This window comes from Herpailurus yagouaroundi, unplaced genomic scaffold (assembly GCF_014898765.1).
Source record: "Herpailurus yagouaroundi ecotype Mexico unplaced genomic scaffold, PumYag 205, whole genome shotgun sequence".
Lineage (NCBI taxonomy): Eukaryota > Metazoa > Chordata > Mammalia > Carnivora > Felidae > Herpailurus > Herpailurus yagouaroundi.
The window spans coordinates 7,749,788-7,771,872 of NW_024412436.1; the positions used below are offsets into that span (position 1 = coordinate 7,749,788).

Consider the following 22,085-nt stretch of genomic DNA (forward strand, 5'->3'; position numbering starts at 1 on the left):
AACTTCCAACTGTACAAATTCTGAGTAACACTGGCGTACAAAGGGTATGCATTTGAGGCAAAACTCCTTACCAGTGTTCCCTAAATCACATGACTTAGACAACTTTATGCTCCTACATATAAGAATCAAATTGCCTTTGCAACAGGGAAGTTTTGAGCTCCTTTAACTCACTTACAAGTGTCTCAAATAAGAAGACAGTATATCCCTCTAAACGAAACTACTTACTTTATAGGTAGTTCTTATAATAATTATTCATTTGCTCAACAAATATTCCAAATGATTAGGCTAATAGTAACTATTATAAAGTGAAAATGTTATTTAAGGATGCATGCTAGAAAATGTAACTTTGACCAAATCAAACTTATTTCTGAAATTCAATCACACTGTAACTTGCTTACAAGGACAGAATAATTAATAAGACTAAGACAGACCAGTTATCTCAAAAGACAAAGGGTAAACTTGACCTACTTTTGCTGAATTTGTACTTTATTGTCCTTTCTATTCTTTTATATCAATTCGAGCTCTGTTTGAGTAATTATGTAATTCTCTTTCCTTTCTCAAAGGAGAGCTTGAATAACCTATTCCCCACACTCCCACTATATCTATACCATCCCTAAACTGCTTTCTATAATACTTACATCCGTGGGAAGCAGGAGGGGGATGTTCTTAGAAACCTCATTTAGTAAGATGGTTTATCTTCTTTTTTTTTTAATTTTTTAAAAATGTTTATTTATTTTTGAGACAGAGAGAGACAGAGCATGAATGGGGGAAGGCCAGAGAAAGAGGGAGACACAGAATCTGAAGCAGGCTCCAGGCTTCGAGCTGTCAGCACAGAGCCCGACGCGGGGCTCAAACCCATGGACCGTGAGAGCATGACACTGAAGTCGGACACTTAACCGACCGAGCCACCCAGGTGCCCCAAGATGGTTTATCTTCTTAAGTCATGAAAGAGCAATGTGAAACCCTCCATCTAAAATATAAGTCTTCGACAGGGTATCAGAATGGATAAAAAAACAAGACCCATCTATTTGCTGTCTACATGAGACTCATTTTAGACCTGAGGACACCTTCAGATTGAAAGTGAGGGGATGGAGAACTATTTATCATGCTACTGGAAGTCAAAAGAAAGCTGGAATAGCCATACTTATACCAGACAAACTAGACTTTAAATTAAAGGCTGTAACAAGAGATGAAGAAGGGAATTATATAATAATTATGGGGTCTACCCATCAGGAAGAGCTAACAATATAAATGTCTATCACCGAATACGGGAGCCTCCAAATATATAAAACAATTACTCACAAACATAAGCAACCTTATTGATAAGAATGTGGTAATTTCAGGGGACTTTAATACCCCACTTACAACAATGGATAGATCATCTAGACACAGGATCAATAAAAAAAACAAGGGCCCTGAATGATACATTGGATTAGATGGACTTCACAGATATATTTAGAATTCTGCATCCCAAAGCAACAGAATATACTTTCTTCTCAAGTGCACATGGAACATTCTCCAAGATAGATCACATACTGGGTCACAAAACAGCCCTTCATAAGTATACAAGAATTGAGATCATACCATGCATACTTTCAGACCACAATGCTATGAAGCTTGAAATCAACCACAGGAAAAAGCCTGGAAAACCTCCAAAAGCATGGAGGTTAAAGAACACCCTACTAAAGAATGAATGGGTCAACCAGGCATTTAGAGAAGAAATTTAAAAATATATGGAAACAAATGATAATGAAAATACAACAACCCAAATGCTTTGGGATGCAGCAAAGGCAGTCCTGAGAGGAAAATACATTGCAATCCAGGCCTATCTCAAGAAACAAGAAAAATCCCAATACAAAATCTAACAGCACACCTAAAGGAAATAGAAGCAGAACAGCAAAGACACCCCAAACCCAGCAGGAGAAGATAAATAATAAATATCAGAGCAGAAATAAACAATATAGAATCTAAAAAAAACTGTACAGCAGATCAATGAAACCAAGAGTTGGTTTTTTGAAAGAATAAACAAAATTGATAAGCCTTTTGAGAAGCCAGGCTTCTCAAAAAGAAAAGGGAGATGACCCAAATAGATAAAATCATGAATGAAAATGGAATTATTACAACTAATCCCTCAGGAATACAAGCAATTATCAGAGAATACTATGAAAAATTATATGCCAACAAACTGGACAACCTGGAAGAAATGGACAAATTCCTAAACACCACACACTTCCAAAACTCAAACAGGAAGAAATAGAAAACTTGAACAGACCCAAAAACAGCGAAGAAATTGAACCAGTTATCAAAAATCTCCCAACAAATAAGAGTCCAGGACCAGATGGCTTCCCTGGGGAATTCTACCAGACATACAAAGCAAAGATAATACCTTTCATTCTCAAGCTGTTCCAAAAAATAGAAAAGGAAGGAAAACTTCCAGACTCATTCTATGAAGCCAGCATTACTTTGATTCCTAAACCAGACAGAGACCCAGAAAAAAAAAGAGAACTACAGGCCAATATCCCTAATGAATATGGATGCAAAAATTCTCAATAAGATACTAGCAAATCGAATTCAACAGCACATAAAAAGAATCATTCACCATGATCAAGTGGGATTCATTCCTGGGATGCAGGGCTGGTTCAACATTTGAAAATCAATCAACGTGATACATCACATTAGTAAAAGAAAAGGAAAAAACACTTGACAAAATTCATCATTCTTTCTTAATAAAAACCCCCAAGAAAGTCGGGATAGAAGGAACATAGTTAAACATCATAAAAGTCACTTATGAAAAGCCCACAGTTAATATCATCCTCAATGGAAAAACTGAGAGCTTTCCCACTGAGATCAGGGATGTCCACCTTTACCGCTGTTGTTTAACATAGTGTTGGAAGTGCTAGCATCAGCAATCAGACAACAAAGGAAATCAAAGCCATCAAAATTGGCAAAGATGGGAGAGGAGGGAAGATGGCGGCGTAGGAGGACGCTGGGCTCACCGCGCGTCCTGCTGATCACTTAGATTCCACCTACACCTGCCTAAATAACCCAGAAAACCACCAGAGGATTAGCAGAACGGAGTCGCCGGAGCCAAGCGCAGACGAGAGGCCCACGGAAGAGGGTAGGAAGGGCGGCGAGGCGGTGCACTCTCCACGGACTGGCGGGAGGGAGCCGGGGCGGAGGGGCGGCTCGCCGGCCAAGCAGAGCCCCCGAGTCTGGCTTGCAAAAAGCCGAGGGGCCTGACGGACTGTGTTCCGACAGCAAGCGCGACTTAGCGGCTGGGAGGTCATAAGTTAACAGCTCTGCTCAGAAAGCGGGAAGGCTGGAGGACAAAGGGAAGGAGAGCTGCTGAGCCCCCGGACGACAGAGCTCAGTTTGGTGGGGAACAAAGGCGCTCGCCAGCGCCATCTTCCCCGCCCATCCCCCAGCCAAAATCCCAAAGAGAACCAGTTCCTGCCAGGGAACTTGCTCGCTCCGCGCAAACACCCAACTCTGCGCTTCTGCGGAACCAAACCTCCGGCAGCGGATCTGACTCCCTGCTGCTGCCACAGGGCCCCTCCTGAAGTGGATCACCTAAGGAGAAGCAAGCTAAGCCTGCCCCTCCTGCCCCTGTGCACCTTGCCTACCCACCCCAGCTAAGACACCAGATCCCCAGCATCACAAGCCTGGCAGTGTGCAAGTAGCCCAGACAGGCCACCCCACCGCACAGTGAATCCCGCCCCTAGGAGAGGGGAAGAGAAGGCACGCACCAGTCTGACTGTGGCCCCAGCGGTGGGCTGGGGGTAGACATCAGGTCTGACTGCGGCTCCGCCCACCAACTCCAGTTATACACCACAGCACAGGGGAAGTGCCCTGCAGGTCCTCACCAGGCCAGGGACTATCCAAAATGACCAAGCGGAAGAATTCCCCTCAGAAGAATCTCCAGGAAATAACAATAGCTAATGAGCTGATCAAAAAGGATTTAAATAATATCACAGAAAGTGAATTTAGAATAATAGTCATAAAATTAATCGCTGGGCTTGAAAACAGTATAGCTGACAGCAGAGAATCTCTTGCTACAGAGATCAAGGGACTAAGGAACAGTCACGAGGAGCTGAAAAACGCTTTAAATGAAATGCATAACAAAATGGAAACCACCACAGCTCGGATTGAAGAGGCAGAGGAGAGAATAGGTGAACTAGAAGATAAAGTTATGGAAAAAGAGGAAGCTGAGAAAAAGAGAGATAAAAAAATCCAGGAGTATGAGGGGAAAATTAGAGAACTAAGTGATACACTAAAAAGAAATAATATACGCATAATTGGTATCCCAGAGGAGGAAGAGAGAGGGAAAGGTGCTGAAGGGGTACTTGAAGAAATCATAGCTGAGAACTTCCCTGAACTGGGGAAGGAAAAAGGCATTGAAATCCAAGAGGCACAGAGAACTCCCTTCAGACGTAACTTGAATCGATCTTCTGCACGACATATCATAGTGAAACTGGCAAAATACAAGGATAAAGAGAAAATTCTGAAAGCAGCAAGGGGTAAACGTGCCCTCACATATAAAGGGAGACCTATAAGACTCGTGACTGATCTCTCTTTTGAAACTTGGCAGGCCAGAAAGAGTTGGCACGAGATTTTCAGTGTCCTAGACAGAAAAAATATGCAGCCGAGAATCCTTTATCCAGCAAGCCTGTCATTTAGAATAGAAGGAGAGATAAAGGTCTTCCCAAACAAACAAAAACTGAAGGAATTTGTCACCACTAAACCAGCCCTACAAGAGATCCTAAGGGGGATCCTGTGAGACAAAGTACCAGAGACATCACTACAAGCATAAAACATACAGACATCACAATGACTCTAAACCCATATCTTTCTATAATAACACTGAATGTAAATGGATTAAATGCGCCAACCAAAAGACATAGGGTATCAGAATGGATAAAAAAACAAGACCCATCTATTTGCTGTCTACAAGAGCCTCATTTTAGACCTGAGGACACCTTTAGATTGAGAGTGAGGGGATGGAGAACTATTTATCATGCTACTGGAAGCCAAAAGAAAGCTGGAGTAGCCATACTTCTATCAGACAAACTAGACTTTAAATTAAAGGCTGTAACAAGAGATGAAGAAGGACATTATATAATAGTGACAGGGTCTATCCATCAGGAAGAGCTAACAATTATAAATGTCTATGCGCCGAATACCGGAGCGCCCAAATATATAAAACAATTACTCATAAACACAAGCAACCTTATTGATAAGAATGTGGTAATTGCAGGGGACTTTAACACCCCACTTACAGAAATGGATAGATCATCTAGACACACGGTCAATAAAGAAACAAGGGCCCTGAATGAGACATTGGATCAGATGGACTTGACAGATATATTTAGAACTCTGCATCCCAAAGCAACAGAATATACTTTCTTCTCGAGTGCACATGGAACATTCTCCAAGATAGATCATATACTGGGTCACAAAACAGCCCTTCATAAGTTTACAAGAATTGAAATCATACCATGCATACTTTCAGACCACAATGCTATGAAGCTTGAAATCAACCACAGAAAAAAGTCTGGAAAACCTCCAAAAGCATGGAAGTTAAAGAACACCCTACTAACGAGTGAGTGGGTCAACCAGGCAATTCGAGAAGAAATTAAAAAATATATGGAAACAAACGAAAATGAAAATACAACAATCCAAACGCTTTGGGATGCAGCGAAGGCAGTCCTGAGAGGAAAATACATTGCAATCCAGGCCTATCTCAAGAAACAAGAAAAATCCCAAATACAAAATCTAACAGCACACCTAAAGGAAATAGAAGCAGAACAGCAAAGGCAGCCTAAACCCAGCAGAAGAAGAGAAATAATAAAGATCAGAGCAGAAATAAACAATATAGAATCTAAAAAAACTGTAGAGCAGATCAACAAAACCAAGAGTTGGTTTTTTGAAAAAATAAACAAAATTGACAAACCTCTAGCCAGGCTTCTCAAAAAGAAATGGGAGATGACCCAAATAGATAAAATCATGAATGAAAATGGAATTATTACAACCAATCCCTCAGAGATACAAACAATTATCAGGGAATACTATGAAAAATTATATGCCAACAAATTGGACAACCTGGAAGAAATGGACAAATTCCTGAACACCCACACTCTTCCAAAACTCAATCAGGAGGAAATAGAAAGCTTGAACAGACCCATCACCAGCGAAGAAATTGAATCGGTTATCAAAAATCTCCCAGCAAATAAGAGTCCAGGACCAGATGGCTTCCCAGGGGAGTTCTACCAGACGTTTAAAGCAGACATAATACCTATCCTTCTCAAGCTATTCCAAGAAATAGAAAGGGAAGGAAAACTTCCAGACTCATTCTATGAAGCCAGTAGTACTTTGATTCCTAAACCAGACAGAGACCCAGTAAAAAAAGAGAACTACAGGCCAATATCCCTGATGAATATGGATGCCAAAATTCTCAATAAGATACTAGCAAATCGAATTCAACGGCATATAAAAAGAATTATTCACCATGATCAAGTGGGATTCATTCCTGGGATGCAGGGCTGGTTCAACATTCGCAAATCAATCAACATGATACATCACATTAACAAAAAAAAAAGAGAAAAACCATATGATCCTGTCAATCGATGCAGAAAAGGCCTTTGACAAAATCCAGCACCATTTCTTAATAAAAACCCTTGAGAAAGTCGGGATAGAAGGAACATAGTTAAAGATCATAAAAGCCATTTATGAAAAGCCCACAGCTAACATCATCCTCAACGGGGAAAAACTGAGAGCTTTTTCCCTGAGATCAGGAACACGACAGGGATGCCCACTCTCACCGCTGTTGTTTAACATAGTGCTGGAAGTTCTAGCATCAGCAATCAGACAACAAAAGGAAATCAAAGGCATCAAAATTGGCCAAGATGAAGTCAAGCTTTCACTTTTTGCAGAAGACATGATATTATACATAGAAAATCCGACAGACTCCACCAAAAGTCTGCTAGAACTGATACATGAATTCAGCAAAGTTGCAGGATACAAAATCAATGTACAGAAATCAGTTGCATTCTTATAAACCAATAATGAAGCAACAGAAAGACAAATAAAGAAACTGATCCCATTCACAATTGCACCAAGAAGCATAAAATACCTAGGAATAAACCTAAGCAAAGATGTAAAAGATCTGTATGCTGAAAACTATAGAAAGCTTAGGAAGGAAATTGAAGAAGATATAAAGAAATGGAAAAACATCCCATGCTCATGGACTGGAAGAATAAATATTGTCAAAATGTCAATACTACCCAAAGCTATCTACACATTCAATGCAATCCCAATAAAAATTGCAGTAGCGTTCTTCTCAAAGCTAGAAGAAGCAATCCTAAAATTGTATGGAACCACAAAAGACCCTGAATAGCCAAAGTAATATTGAAGGAGAAGACCAAAGCAGGAGGCATCACAATCCCAGACTTTAGCCCCTATGAGAAAGCTGTAATCATCAAGACAGCATGGTATTGGCACAAAAACAGACACATAGACCAATGGAATAGAATAGAAACCCCAGAACTAGACCCACAAACGTATGGCCAACTCATCTTTGACAAAGCAGGAAAGAACATCCAATGGAAAAAAGACAGTCTCTTTAACAAATGGTGCTGGGAGAACTGGACAGCAACATGCAGAAGAATGAACCTGGACCACTTTCTTACACCATCCACAAAAATAAACTCAAAATGGATAAAGAACCTGAATGTGAGACAGGAAACCATCAAAACCCTAGAGGAGAAGTCAGGAAAAAACCTCTCTGACCTCAGCTGCAGCAATTTCTTACTTGACACATCTCCAAAGGCAAGGGAATTAAAAGCAAAAATGAACAATTGGGACCTCATCAAGATAAAAGGCTTCTGCACAGCAAAAGAAACAACCAACAAAACTAAAAGGCAACCAACAGAATGGGAAAAGATATTTGCAAATGACATATCGGACAAAGGGCTAGTATCCAAAATCTATAAAGAACTCACCAAACTCCACACCTGAAAAACAAATAATCCAGTGAAGAAATGGGCAGAAAACATGAATAGACACTTCTCTAAAGAAGACATCCGGATGACCAACAGGCACATGAAAAGATGTTCAGCGTCGCTCCTTATCAGGGAAATACAAATCAAAGCCACACTGAGATACCACCTCACGCTGGTCAGAGTGGCTAAAATGACCAATCGGGAGCTTATAGATGTTTGAGAGGATGTGGAGAAATGGAAACCCTCTTGTACTGTTGGTGGGATGCAAACTGGTACAGCCACTCTGGAAAACAGTCGGAAGTTCCTCAAAAAATTAAAAATAGTTCTACCCTATGACCCAGCAATAGCACTGCTAGGAATTTACCCAAGGGATACAGGAGTGCTGATGCATAGGGGCACTTTTACCCCAATGTTTATGGCAGCACTCTGAACAATAGCCAAATTATGGAAAGTGCGTAAATGTCCATCAACTGATGAATGGATAAAGAAATTGTGGTTTATATACACAATGGAATACTGCTTGGCAATGAGAAAGAATGAAATATGACCTTTGGTAGCAACATGGATGCAACTGGAGAGTGTTATGCTAAGTGAAATAAGTCATACAGAGAAAGACAGACACCATATGTTTTTACTTATGTGGGTCCTGAGAAACTTTACAGAAGACCATGGGGGAGGGGAAGGATAAAAAAAAGTTAGAGAGGGAGGGAGTCAAAGCATAAGAGACTCAAAAACTGAGAATAAACTGAGGGAGAGTGGGAGGGAGGGGAGAGTGGGTGATGGGCATTGAGGAGGATACCTGTTGGGGGGAGCACTGGGTGTTGTATGGAAACCAATTTGACAATAAATTTCATATTATAAATAAATAAATAAATACAAATCCCATTGTGAAAAAAATAAAATAAAATAAAATACAAATCTTCTATTTATTCTCCAATCCATAATGTAGAGAGATGGCTTCATTTGAACTGTAAGTCATGATCAGCCCTCCAGATTCTTAAAGAAGAATACTGTTTCTCTGTAATGATAGAAAAATCTAGTTCCTCTAGGCAAACTTTTAATCGTCGCTGCTATTTACTTGATATTAACCGACAATGATTGAACCAAGAACCAAATTGGAGTTTAGCAAATGTGTGCTCATCACATAAATCACACTTGCTGCAAGATTTTAAGAGCATACTGCAGGCTTTGAAAATGCTTCACCTAAATAGCTTTGAGTGGGGAACATAGGGTGTAAAAGTGGTGAACTGTGCTCTTTCTTTCTTCAGGTTTTCAGGGTGTGGGATATACAGACTCTTTCACTGTTACAAATCTTCCATGACAGCCAGGGAGGACCAGGAGATATGCAGATTTATTCTATGGTATATGACTCTAATAATGGCATGCTTATTACAGGTAAGTGTACCCAATTAATGGCAGACAAAACTCTTATCTTGACTTTTAACCTTTTTTAACTATCACTTGAAGAAAACTAACCAGAAGAAAAGCAAAAGTAGAAGGGGAATATGTAAACTGTGATTCATCACAGTAGATTTTATTTTTTTTTTTTAGCAAGAGAGAGAGTGTGTGAGTGGGAGAGAGGGGTAGAGGGAGAGAGAGAGAGACAGAAAGAGAGACAGAGAGAGAGAGAGAGAGAGAGAGAGAGAGAGTTGTAAGCAGGCTCCATGCTCGGTGCAGAGCCCAACTTGGGCCTTGATCCCACAACTGTGAGATCATGACCTGAGCTGAAATCAGGAGTCGGACACTCAACCGACTGAGCCATCCAGGTGTCCCCATCACAGTAGATATTTAATTCAGTTCCACCCTCTCCTGTCTTTCCATTACTGGGTAGATAAAATGTGTGACTGAACTTCCTCAAAAAGACAAGGTCAGTGCTCTAAGTTCTTGAGTCTAGGATGATGGCTTGGGTTGAGCAAGAAGTAGGATGTGATGTGTTGCTGCATAGAAGGCAAGCCAGCTCTGTTATGACTCTCAGACACTGGAATATAATCCATTTTAGAGTGGCTATATCAGATCGCTGAATCAATGCCCCCTTTGTTCAGTGAGGCAATTTAGCCCCATGCATTCTAGTGCTGAGACAGTCAGTTAGAAGGTGCTGACCCTCCCACCTGTCTTTGCTTCTAGACAATGAAGTGGAGAGAGAGGATAGAGTTCCAAATGACAGATCCCCAGGGCTGATGCTAACAGATTGTTTCCTTTTCTTGTTGTCTCTTAAAAAACAAACAAACAAAAAATGCTTCCTAAAGTCACAAAAGATTCTGCTAAGGCATTTAGGTTAAATGTGATTCACATGCATGCCTTCTGGCTTTAGAAGAAAAAATACACAATATTAACAGTACTTCTTCCTTCTGGAACACCAACTCAGAATGCATTTCCTAAGCATTTTCCCACTGACCACCTGTTCTGAGTTCCTGTGAGATTAATTAGAGCAGGGAAATGATGCTATCTCTGTCGGTGGAGAATATAATTATTTTTTAACTCTGGGGGTCTTTTTCCAAACCAGCATTTCATACTTGACAATTTTCCACCTTGTAAAACAGAACTTAATTCTAGGTATAAGCACCCCTCCTCTTTATTACCTCCTCTGAAAATAGCATGCTAATGACTGTAAGCATATTCTCCTGGTATCCCCACTTGCATATTTGATTAGTGGGCTCAGCATTTACAACCCACTTATCATCAGAGTAACTAAGGACTCAAGTATCAAGACAAAAGAAGGAAGAGGAGGAAGGAGAAGAGAAAATCAAGATTACTTCCCAGTTTTATGTAATCTTGACAGTACTTTACCTACAAAAATATAGAGCTCTGTGTATTGCTTACATCAACTGCAACCATCAACTTGACATCAGAATTACATGAAGCTTATCTCTCAGATTCTATTTCATGCTTTGATTCAAATGAAACCGCCATAGTAATCTTCTAAACCCCAATGACAGCAGCACCACATTCTGGAAATGTTTTGTAGAATATACTGTTGTTACTGTCGTTTTTATTATTCCTCTGTTAATACAACTACCTTTTGTAAAGTTCTTTTACAAAGTGCTTTCATGTACTTTCATTTGACCCACACAACCACCCCATGAGTTGGGAATTACTGCTTATCCTATTTTATAAATGACAAACTAAATATTAAAACAGTTCCATTGACTAGTTTTAAAACACAAGGTTAAAAGGTAGAGCTGGGATTCATTCCCAGAGCTTCTGGTTCCTGAAACCACATTCTTTCTCTGTAACTGCATTGTTTGCATAGCCAAAATGTAGAGCATTACCATTGGTTCATAAGCGTATCTAGCTTTGTTGATGTGAGTTCTGAAAACAGTTAGTCACAATATAATGTTAAATGATCTACCAAAAAGCTCTGAGTGTTGGTTATTTGGTTACTATTTGCCTCTCACATGTCCATACTGGGACATTCAAACTGAGAAATATTACCAGAAAAGCCTTTTAAGTCCTTCTTTACACGTGAACAGATTTCATCTTAAATTTTAAGCACCTTAGGAAAGTGCTTAGTAACTCCTGCTGAACCTTTTCCTACAGGTGCAGGTGGGATTGGAAAGTCATGAGAAACTCAATACAAAGGGTTTATCTTTGGTAATTTAATCTCCACATCAATAAAACAGAGAAGTTTCATTTTGTTTGATCTTTGAAATGCTTTGAGATTCTTATTTATATTTCTAGACATTACACTGAAACAGAATACACAGTTGATTTTGAGAGTTAAATCATATTTGCCATTTATATATTCCTGTAAAGCCAAACTACCCCCTTAGGAAAATGTAAATAAGGAATATCTGCTCTCCATCTACTTCCCCATGGTGATTTAGAAATTAATCTTATTTAATATTGATGTTGCAAGCACTGGCTTGCAACCATTCTTTCATTACATTTAATAGGAATGTGTTTACAGAGTGCTTTATCATTTGTTGGTTGGAAAAGGCTCTCTAACAATAAATTCCAATCACTAAATGGAAGTTTACCTTCAGCAGAAAGCTGACCTTTCAGCAGAAAGCTACTATATACCAGATGGAGAGGCATGTGGTAGGCTCTCTAGAAGAAGGAAAACAGTAGACTGTAAAAAAATAGAAAAATGGGGGCCACTGAAAATAGGATATCAGCGAATCCAAATCGCCTGTACTTGAAAATTAATGAAGCCGTCAAAATGAATGTTTTTCTCTTACTGAATAACATAGGCTTTATTTGTCAAAAATGTTTTAGAGAAAAAGAATGTGTTTTCACTTCATTAGATATCCTAGGAACTGATATTACTAATCCCACTGATTGGTTCTTTCCAAACACAAATGATTGAGTAAAATCCTTTGTGATTCAAAACTTCTAATATTGGGTATTTGTGAGATATTTATTTCTGTTCTAGGATCTGGTGTCATGGACATGTATCCTCTGACGAGGATGGTACAAGATACAAAACAGATTCCTCACACTCATGAACGAGAGATCAATGTCATGCTTTACAACAGATATTTTCACCAAGTCCTTACTATCTGTTCTGAATCCATAATTAAGGTGAGTACATAGTGGCTCTTCAGAAAGAAAAAGTCAGAGCTAATAGAATTTTCTCTTTTTACAGGTAAGTCTTTGGGAAATTAAGTAACTGTAGTGGTGCATTTGATGAGACTCAACAGTAGAGCTATTTTTAAGCGTTCATGCACATGTGAAAAACAAGTATTTTAAGCCAGCTCAGACAGCTTGCTATCTTTCTTTCAAGAGAGAGTGCACATGAGCAGGGGAGGGGCAGAGGGAGAGAGAGAGAATCTTAAGCTGGCTCCGTGCTCAGCAGAAAGCTCCACTTGGGGCTCAATCCCATGACTATGAGATCACAACCTGAGCTGAAATCAAGAGTCTGATTCTCAACCGACTGAGCCATCCAGGCACCCCTACACTGCTTATTAGGCCACACACTCAATTAAATATATAAAGCTCGTTTTTACTATCAGAATAGAAATTTTAAAGGAAATATATCAAGGAAAGAGAACTAGGATAGATAGATGATAGATGATAGATAGATGATTTTTAAATCTGAGCTATGGGAAGAAGATATGTTAAGAAGGAAGGGAAAGAAATTTATAATGTTTACTGTAGCCCCTATAGGTGCAGGATGTATGCCAAGTGCCTCAAACCCATGATCTTATTTAATCTCCACATTGGTTTTCTGTGGACACATAAAAGTTTACATTTTAAAGATGAGGAAACTAGGACTCATAGCAATCAAGAAACTTGCCCCAGATCATATAACTAGTAAGCATCATAGCTAGGATATGAATCCAGGTTTGCCTGATGTAGATACCTATGTCTGTTTCTCTGCATTCCTCTGCCCTGTCATTACTGTGTTCCCCAGGGGCCAGGGTATGTAGCTATCCTGAGTACACCTGTAATTACAACCACTGAAGCCATCCAGCAGTGATGGCTGGCAGTGTTTTCTTCAGAGTGTTGTCCTTTCATTTCATGCATGATCTCCAGAAGGCGAGAGCTCGAGCAGTAGAGAGCATCCTGTGGGGACCCTTTAAATCCCCTCTCAATCTTTGACCTTTTGTGCTCATCTGCTGGAAATTTTCTCGGGCCAAAATCTCCTGAGTTCACTTAATTATCACCTCTTTCTGATAATCTGCCTACAAAATAAGTAAAGGAAAACTAAAACTATGGAGAAAATGTCTTCCCTGTAAGAGAAGCAGTGGGGGAAGGAATGCATCTAGGTGAGTTTTCATTATGATTGATTGGTTGAAGAGTGATCCTACTTCAGGCCAGGAAATGGATGACGTCTGAAACCTGTTCATGCAGCATCACTCATTTCTCCCTTGAGTACCCTGTCTGAACTCGGGAGCACTCAGACGTTGACCACGTGGGCTCTAGGGCCAAACTGGCCTCATTCAGATCAGTTGGTGGCCCTCAGTTGGCTACCTGGCCTCCAGGTGATTCCATTGAGCTCCATTTGGTCCCTGTCTCCCTCTTCCAGCTGCAACACCTCTCAGCTCCCCGGAGGGACAATGCACCTTCCCATCTCTGGCCCTTTGCTTATGCAGTCCCTGTGCCCAGATACCTTGAGAGCCACCATTCTGTGCTTGCCAATTCTGTTTGATTACTCACTGACAGCCCAGTTCACATGTGAGCATGACAGATCCATGAAAAAGAAGAGATTTAGACTGGAAGACTGGAGGTGTAGAGCCTCTCCCATGTTTCCAAAGAGAAATAATGATGTGTCCTGACATGTTTCTGGATTTTTCAGTCACATCCAGCCTGATGACACAGACAGCTTTCTCTGAAGTCTTTCTCTCTGTCTCTAAAAGTGATGCCTGTGTCCCTAATCAGAACACTTCTTGGAAAGGCCAGTGAGCTCCTGACCTTCCTCTGGGTTCTCTTAGATTCCATGTGTCAACCACAGATTCTGTCCTGTGACCGTGGCCAATTTGGATAAATGTCAACAGGGAATAAATCCCGTTTCATTGTTTTGTCTGTTACAATTGTTACATTTCTATCTTGCTGCGAATCTTGCTTCGTGCTTACAGTGGCAAAATTGACTACTTCCTCCACAGCCAGCGTGCCTGGAATAGTCACTGCCTGTCTCAGCCACCTACAGCAGACACAGTCCAGGGTAGCACAGTAACTACTAGACAGCAATGCATCTTTTAGAACTTTGTTTGCTCAAACCAACATTCATGACAGGATGTTGGGAAAGATTTTAGAAGTGCATAGTACCAATTCTGGGGCTTTTTGAATGTTGTAAAATTTGCTGATAACTGAAGGGTATATGGATTATTTTATTTTTGTTGTTGTTGTTCTTTCCTACAGGTATGGGAAATCGAGACTGGCCTCCAAATATACCAGATTTTAGACCCTCATGGCTTCAGTGTTGAACTGACTTCTGCAGCTATTAATGAAAGTGGATTTCTTTTTGCCACAGGAGCATATAATGGTCAGACTCGTATCCAGAATATGGCCTCCCTGCCTTAGTGCCCTGAGAATTTGTGCTAGGAACTCATTAGTTGTGTGGGTTAGAGAGAGCATGAATCAGGCTGGAAAGGTCAGCATGCCAGAGAGTGCTCTGCCTTAGTGACTCTTCTCTAATGAGCACCAGAGCCCTGATATCAATACCTGAGATTACATTTATATTATTGCTTTAACATTTGCAAAAGTCTTTCCTGCATATCTCATTCTATCTTTGGTGGGATTTACTTGCATTGACTTGCATTGCATTACTTGCATTGACTCCTTTTGCCCTTTTCGTTTTGGGTACCTTCAGCTAAGAGATGGACATTACATTTAGTGCTTGCTGATAATATTTTTACTGACAGTAGACTTGAGGACCAGACAAAAATCCAGCCAACATTGTTATACAACACCTAGAATTCTCTGTTGGACTTGTTGATATGTCTAAGCTCTTTGGGAGCATACAGCAGGTCACACCTGAGAGGATATCAGTCTCCAGTGGTATTAGGTCACTTGCTGCTCCTTGTGTTATCTATCGAGCATTGTGTAAAACCTTCTGGAACTAAGCACTCCAGCTGCCTCACCTATCATGTCACCTTGGTCTGACCTCCCACAACAGAACTACTTCATCTAGACCATATGGTCAACTTGTATGCACTACTCATGGTTTATTTATTCTAGAGATATATTTGCCAAAGAAATTCTTGCTTGTAAGCCTGTTGGTGGGATGTGTGTACATGCTGATGTGAAAGTCTGATTTTTTAAAGTGTGGCAGACAATACACATGAAATAAAATCATGAATGCTAAGTGCTGGGGTGTGAATTGGTGCAACTGCTCTGCATGTGGACAATTCTTTTTTTTTTTAATTTTTTTTTTAACCTTTATTTTTGAGACAGAGAGAGACAGAGCATGAACGGGGGAGGGTCAGAGAGAGGGAGACACAGAATCTGAAACAGGCTCCAGGCTCTGAGTTGTCAGCACAGAGCCCCATGCGGGGCTCGAACTCCTGGACCGCAAGATCACGACCTGAGCTGAAGTCGGACGCTCAACCGACTGAGCCACCCAGGTGCCCCTGCATGTGGACAATTCTTAAGAAAACAGACTTCCTGTCCTATAAGCACACTCTACATACATATGAAAATTAGTTAAAATAGAAATTCTGAGCAATGTACACAACTATTATCAGGCATACGCATTAGCAATTCATACAGATGACTAAGATAGTATTACTTTTGGACAAGCAAGTCACATTTCATTATTAGTGCTAGGGTGGAGATTTTCTTCAAACTTGGACAGTTTGTCCTCCACAGAGGTAATTGACAAAGGTGCAGAGACATTCTAGGACAGCCTGGGAAGCAGGATTCTTCGGGTCTCAGAACAGCTCTACTCACAAGCCATCAGGTCCCCCTCATTCCCACCGACCCACACACCTAAGCTGAGCAGTACCTCTTCTGGCTCTCTATGTCCCCATTAAATCTGACTGCGAAAGTTCCAAAGTAGCAGGAAATCTGGGCCATGAGACTGTAGTCCACATATCCAGGACTGAATGGAAGCATTCTTTCTTTCATTTGTTTGCATGACTGTGTTCCTCCAACACCATAAAGTCCTTGAGGGCAGGAACGATGCCAGTTCACTTTTCATTCCCAGCTACTCGCACAGTGCTGAGTATATAGGGAGAATTTAGTCAGCGTTTAATGATGTTGTTAGTGAGTAAACAAATGGTAGGAGTTGTGAGTGTTGCTGATAGAGAGTACCTGGCATAAAGGGAGTAAAAGAACACAGTGAGAACATTCCGGATGTCCAGCAAGAGTAAAGCTGGGAAATAAGAAGCAGGAGACAGGGTGGGATTAGGGTGACACAAGGGGAGGAAAGTGACGTGAGGGGCTGTCCACTGGATTCTAAACCTGAGGTGACCCCTAGAAAAGCCTACATGAGACGATTCCTACATGGAGTGATGACCTAGCAACAAACATTCAACAGCCACGCAGTGAATCAAGCCTCCTGGCCCCTCATCAAGTTCCCCTAAATCAAATGACCCAAGTTAATGACAAAGAAAATATGATTTCAGATGGAAAAAGAAACTCAGTACCCCTTTTGCATTTCCTTCCCATGTAACCAATAAAACAACTCAAAGCTTGATAGATTCCTACCTGCTGGAATTCTCTTAAATATTTTATTACCTAGTAAGAGCTAAATTCTTCAAACATGTCAGCACCTTAGGAAATGTGACATTATTGGACTGATCTTTCACTACAGCTGACGACTGTGACAAAATATTAGATAAATAGGAAGATATTGGAGGGTATTTAGTGAACTGGAGGACATTGGAAGAGTCAGGGCGGAAAGATCTACTTCATACAGAAAGCTCAGCTAGGAGAGTTTGAGTGTTTCAAAAAACCTGTCACAAATTTCAAAACATTGCCTAGTCCTGCTAATTTGTATTAGCCTGTGACAAATAAAGGCATACAGAGATTCATTTTTTGCACAGCAAGGCTAGGGAGACTCACACGTCATAGTAGGAAATAAACATAGGATAAATGGTAGATCAATTTCTTAAAGTGTATTTATTTATTTTGAGAGAGAGAGAGAGAGACAGAGAGAGAGAGCATGTGTGAGTGGGGGAGGAGCAGAGAGAAAGGGAGAGAGAGGATCCCAAGCAGACTGTTGGCACAGAGCTCTACGCAGGGCTGGATCCCATGAACCTTGAGATCATGACCTAAGCCCAAATCATGAGTTGGATGTTTAACCATCTGATCCACCCAGGCACTCCTAGATCAGTTTTGTCTGAGATAAAAGCCAAGATTTCTATAAATTATTTTTATCTACATAGTTTTTTTTTCCTGTGTGCTCAGGAACAATTAAAATCTGGGACTTTGGCAGCGGGCAGGAGATGAAAATGTTGCCTGAAGGGAAAGACTGGAAGGAGGAAGAGCACTGGCTACGGCGCCTGATTTTCCTGAAAGCTCAGGAAAAATACCAGTACTTGATCCTCACCTTGGAGCACAACGGGAAGATCAAAATGATCCAGGTTTGCAATCTCAGTTTTATATTTGTACCCTATGTGCTCTTCTTGGGGAAATCAACGGAGTCCATGGATGATCCCCATTTCACGCCTCTCTCACCAGTCATCTGAGGATAACATTTCTCCACGAGTCTTCCTAAGAGGCTCCCAATTAAGAGCATCCTTGTCCAGGTCCAAGCAAAGAACAAAAAAGAATAGCTGATCAGCGACAGCATCTCGCCCAGCCAGCATTTGCTGAAGGATTAGTTAGCAGCCCCTGGAGCAGGTATCACAAAGGTGAAACTGACCCACAGCTGCCACCTCAGACATTGTTTATACCCTCGTCCGGGGATAATTCCCTGGCGGAACTGCTCCCCAGCAGTCTCGGTGTAAGGGAGCAATGATTCCCCTGTGTTCTCAGAACTCATAATGCATTCAGCGATGCTCAAGTCACTTTTTCAGTTTGTCACCAAAATTGCTTTGTTTACTTTGAGGTTAACGATGCAATCTGCTCAGGGCCATTTCGGGAGGATTGAGGTAGGCTAATTTATTTTTTCTGCGAGTCTATTACCACCTAAGAATGCTAATGCCTTCTTCATATTTAAAATGAAGGATAGATCATTTATCCTGGCTACTGAGTGGATCTCTCTCTGCCTGGAACTCGAGGACTCATTGAATTTATTATTCCCCTTCTGAAAGCTAAAATCAGAAAAAAAAATCTTAAATTAGGGAAGCAATCATGAAATTTCAGCATTGATTAAGGTGACTGATGTCCCTGCTGCTGGAAAAAAGGAGTGAAAAACATCCCTGATGCAATATACTCTTCCCATGTTGTCTGAGCAATCCAGATAGCACCATAGAAAGGAATGTTTTAGTTATTATACACTCTCCCACATGACAACATACTGATTTCCCTTCTTTCAATGAGTGCAACTGGCCACCAGTATGCTTTTCCTAATATACAGTGTCTATTATAAACAAGCCTTTTTTAACCATTCCAAAAAAAAAAAAAAAAAAAAAAAAAAAAGCCTGGTGCTGTTCCCAAGTCAAAATTGGTTTCGGTTTTATTGCAGTATTGCTCATTTTGATTATTCTGGTTCTTCATGTTTCAAAAATCCATAGACTGAGCTTGATGAAGACTGAAAACCTCTCTTATTCATATTTGTATTCCTGCTCTGCCCCAAGCAGGTGCTGATTAAGGATTGAGAGAATGAAGAAACATAAGAAACCTTTTATAAGATATGTAATAATTTGTACAAATCTCAAAAATATGATGTTAAGTGAAGAAATTTAAAGAATTCATACAGTTTGACAGCATTTATAAATAGGCATAAACAAATATCATTATATGTACACATATATACGTACAATAATATGTAATATATGTATATGCAGAATGCACATATAAGTTTATGTAGAAATATTAAAACTTCCATAACTAACACTGTATTCAGGTTACTAATTACCTCTGGAGAAGGAAGAAGAAACAGGACTATATTAAAGAGATCTAGACAGGATTTAAGATTTGATAAAGCCAGATGGGGGGTACATCATTGTATGTTCTATTTTTCCTATACCTTTAAAACAGCTCAAAATAAAACACTGAATTGAATTTTTCATATACTCACTGTATTTCTATTGAAGGGTAAGGAAGATGATATGTGCCTTATGGTAATATGGGAGCTGCCCAATGTGATGCCTATGCTACAAAGTGGGATTCACACTGTGCATCTGAGGACATCCCCTCAAAATAGGAGCATGACTATTCCTTTCCCACATGTCGAGTTGATAGAGAAAAACTTTTCTCAACGTGCTAATGTAAGTTCCATTTCTTCATTTCTTTCCTTTTATTATGGAAAATTATAAACATACAAAAGTAGAGAGAACAATACATTGAACTTCTATGTACTAACATGCAGCTTCAGGAATTATGTGTACATGGCCAAACATTCCTTTTTATTCCTACCACTTCCCACAACCACCACAAAAGAATTATTTTGAAGCAAATCCCAGACATTAGGTCATTTCATCCCTAAATATTTCAGTATATATCTCTACATGATAATGACTCAAAAAATGGAAGGACATGGTTATTTTTAAGATATCTTCTAAAATAATTTTTAAGAAGTCCTTAATATCATCAAATATTTACACAGTGCTCAAATTTCCTAGATTGCCTCATTTTTTTTTTATGGCTTACAAGATTCAAATAAGGTCCATTTGTTGCATTTAGTTGATAAGTGTCTTAAATCTCTTTTAATCTATAAACATATTTCCATTTCTCTTTTTCCTTTGCAATTTATCTACTGAAGATAGGAAGAGTTGGTGCCATAGTTTCCCATTTTCTGGATTTTGCTGATTGCACCCCCTGGTGTAATTTAAGGAGTTCTGTCTGTACTTCCTCTAATCTGGCTTAATTGCATGAGCTTTGATTTTTTTTTTTAATTTTTTAATGTTTATTTATTTTTGAGAGAGAGAGGCAGAGCATGAGAGGGGGAGGTGCAGAGAGAGAGGGAGGCACAGAATCCAAACCAGGCTCCAGGCTCTGAGCTATCAGCACAGAGCTTGAGGTGGGACTCGAACTCACAAACCGTGAGATTATGACCTGAGTCAAAGTCGAACGCCCAACCAACTGAGCCACCCAGGTGCCCCTGATTTTTTAAATTAGATTCAATAGATTCTGTCATATACTTCCATTAAGATTCACAAAATGGTTGCTTTAAAAAATTAATTAGTTAATTTAAAATCTCTAAGAAAGTATTTTTGTGAGCACTTGTATCTACTCAGTATGGCAGGAGCACGTGATCATTCCTGAGGGGTACAGTGCATGACATGTTTCAGGCTGAAGAACAGAGAAATAAGGAAGCTTCCCTTGTTCCCATAAGGATTCAGATCGATTTTCTTGAGACTTTATCAATCTTATTTGCTTACTCTAATATTAGCTCAAGCCATTTATACTTTCCAGTTTTTACAAAGATAAGTGGTCAGATGCTAAAGAATGCAAGAAACTGAACATTATAGAGGGAGCAATTGAAGAAAGCCTTAAGGTTTTACCGCTGTCATTAGTGAAACAAACATAATTTAAGAGAGAATAATATAGCTTGTTTTAAAGAATTTGGAAACTGGGGCGCCTAGGTGGCTCAGTCAGTTTAGTGTCCCACTTTGGCTCAGGTCATGATCTCACGGTTCATGAGTTCAAGCCCCATGTTGGGCTCTGTGCTGACAGCTCAGAGCCTGGAGCCTGCTTCGGATTCTGTGTCTCCCTCTCTCTCTGCCCCTCCCCCTCTCATGCTCTGTCTTTCTCTCTCTCTCTCTCAAAAATAAATAAACATTAGGAAAATTTTATTAAAGAATTTGGAAACTATTATTTCATCCTACATGGAGAGATATTGTATTATTTTCCCTCAAATTTAAATGTTAGTTCAGCTCTACAATTCCAATTCCATTCTTGTTAGTTTAAACGATAAGTAGGTTTCATAGTTTGCTAAAGGACTTGAAATCAAAATATACAGTGACTGTCTCAGGATAACATTACCACATAAGGTGTGCCAAAGCTGGATGAACAGAATGCATCTCTTCAAACACTCATTCTAGTCCCTTTCTTCCAGCTCCACACAATTGGAAACACTAGGTTCAGTTTTATGTTCCTTGTTTGGAGCTAATAAAAGCTGAACAATGATTAATGCACAGTGAACTAGACCTGATGCAATTGGCAAGTTATTACATGGGTAATGAAAAACGCTTACTTTGGAAAAAATGAGAAAAACTTCTGGAATACATTATTGAAGTATAATGAAAGTACCTTTATGGTTATAATAAAAATGTAAATTATCTCTGATTTTGAGCCCTTATGTTTTGTATTTATCATAATTAGCATTTACGGCGCTTCTTTTTTGCAACACATTTTGAAATTACTCTATAGATGGAAAGTTTGCAAAAGTCACTTAGGGAAAAAAACTTGGGTTGCGCATGGAAATTATCTTTCTCTAAAACTCTTCCATTTATGAAGGACTATTTATTGAATACCTACTTTGTATCATGCATTGTTCTTAGCACCAGGATTAACAGGTTGGTGGAGTTTGGTACCTATACCTACTGCACTCTGGCAGCACAGCAGAGAGCTGGGAGGATTAGGTCAGGGGAGTTT

General features: G+C 39.9%; 1 protein-coding gene across 2 annotated transcripts in view; it reads left to right on the plus strand.

Annotated features, from left to right (window-relative positions):
- The window catches only part of WDR64 (WD repeat domain 64), a 152,346-nt gene that overhangs the window by 92,672 nt on the left and 37,589 nt on the right, over positions 1–22,085 (plus strand). For both annotated transcript variants that reach the window (XM_040451799.1, XM_040451800.1), the window contains 5 exons: positions 9,266–9,392; positions 12,370–12,518; positions 14,799–14,922; positions 17,790–17,965; positions 19,583–19,756. In XM_040451799.1, coding sequence (XP_040307733.1) covers positions 9,266–9,392; positions 12,370–12,518; positions 14,799–14,922; positions 17,790–17,965; positions 19,583–19,756 — 750 coding nt within the window. The remainder of the gene's footprint in view (positions 1–9,265; positions 9,393–12,369; positions 12,519–14,798; positions 14,923–17,789; positions 17,966–19,582; positions 19,757–22,085) is intronic.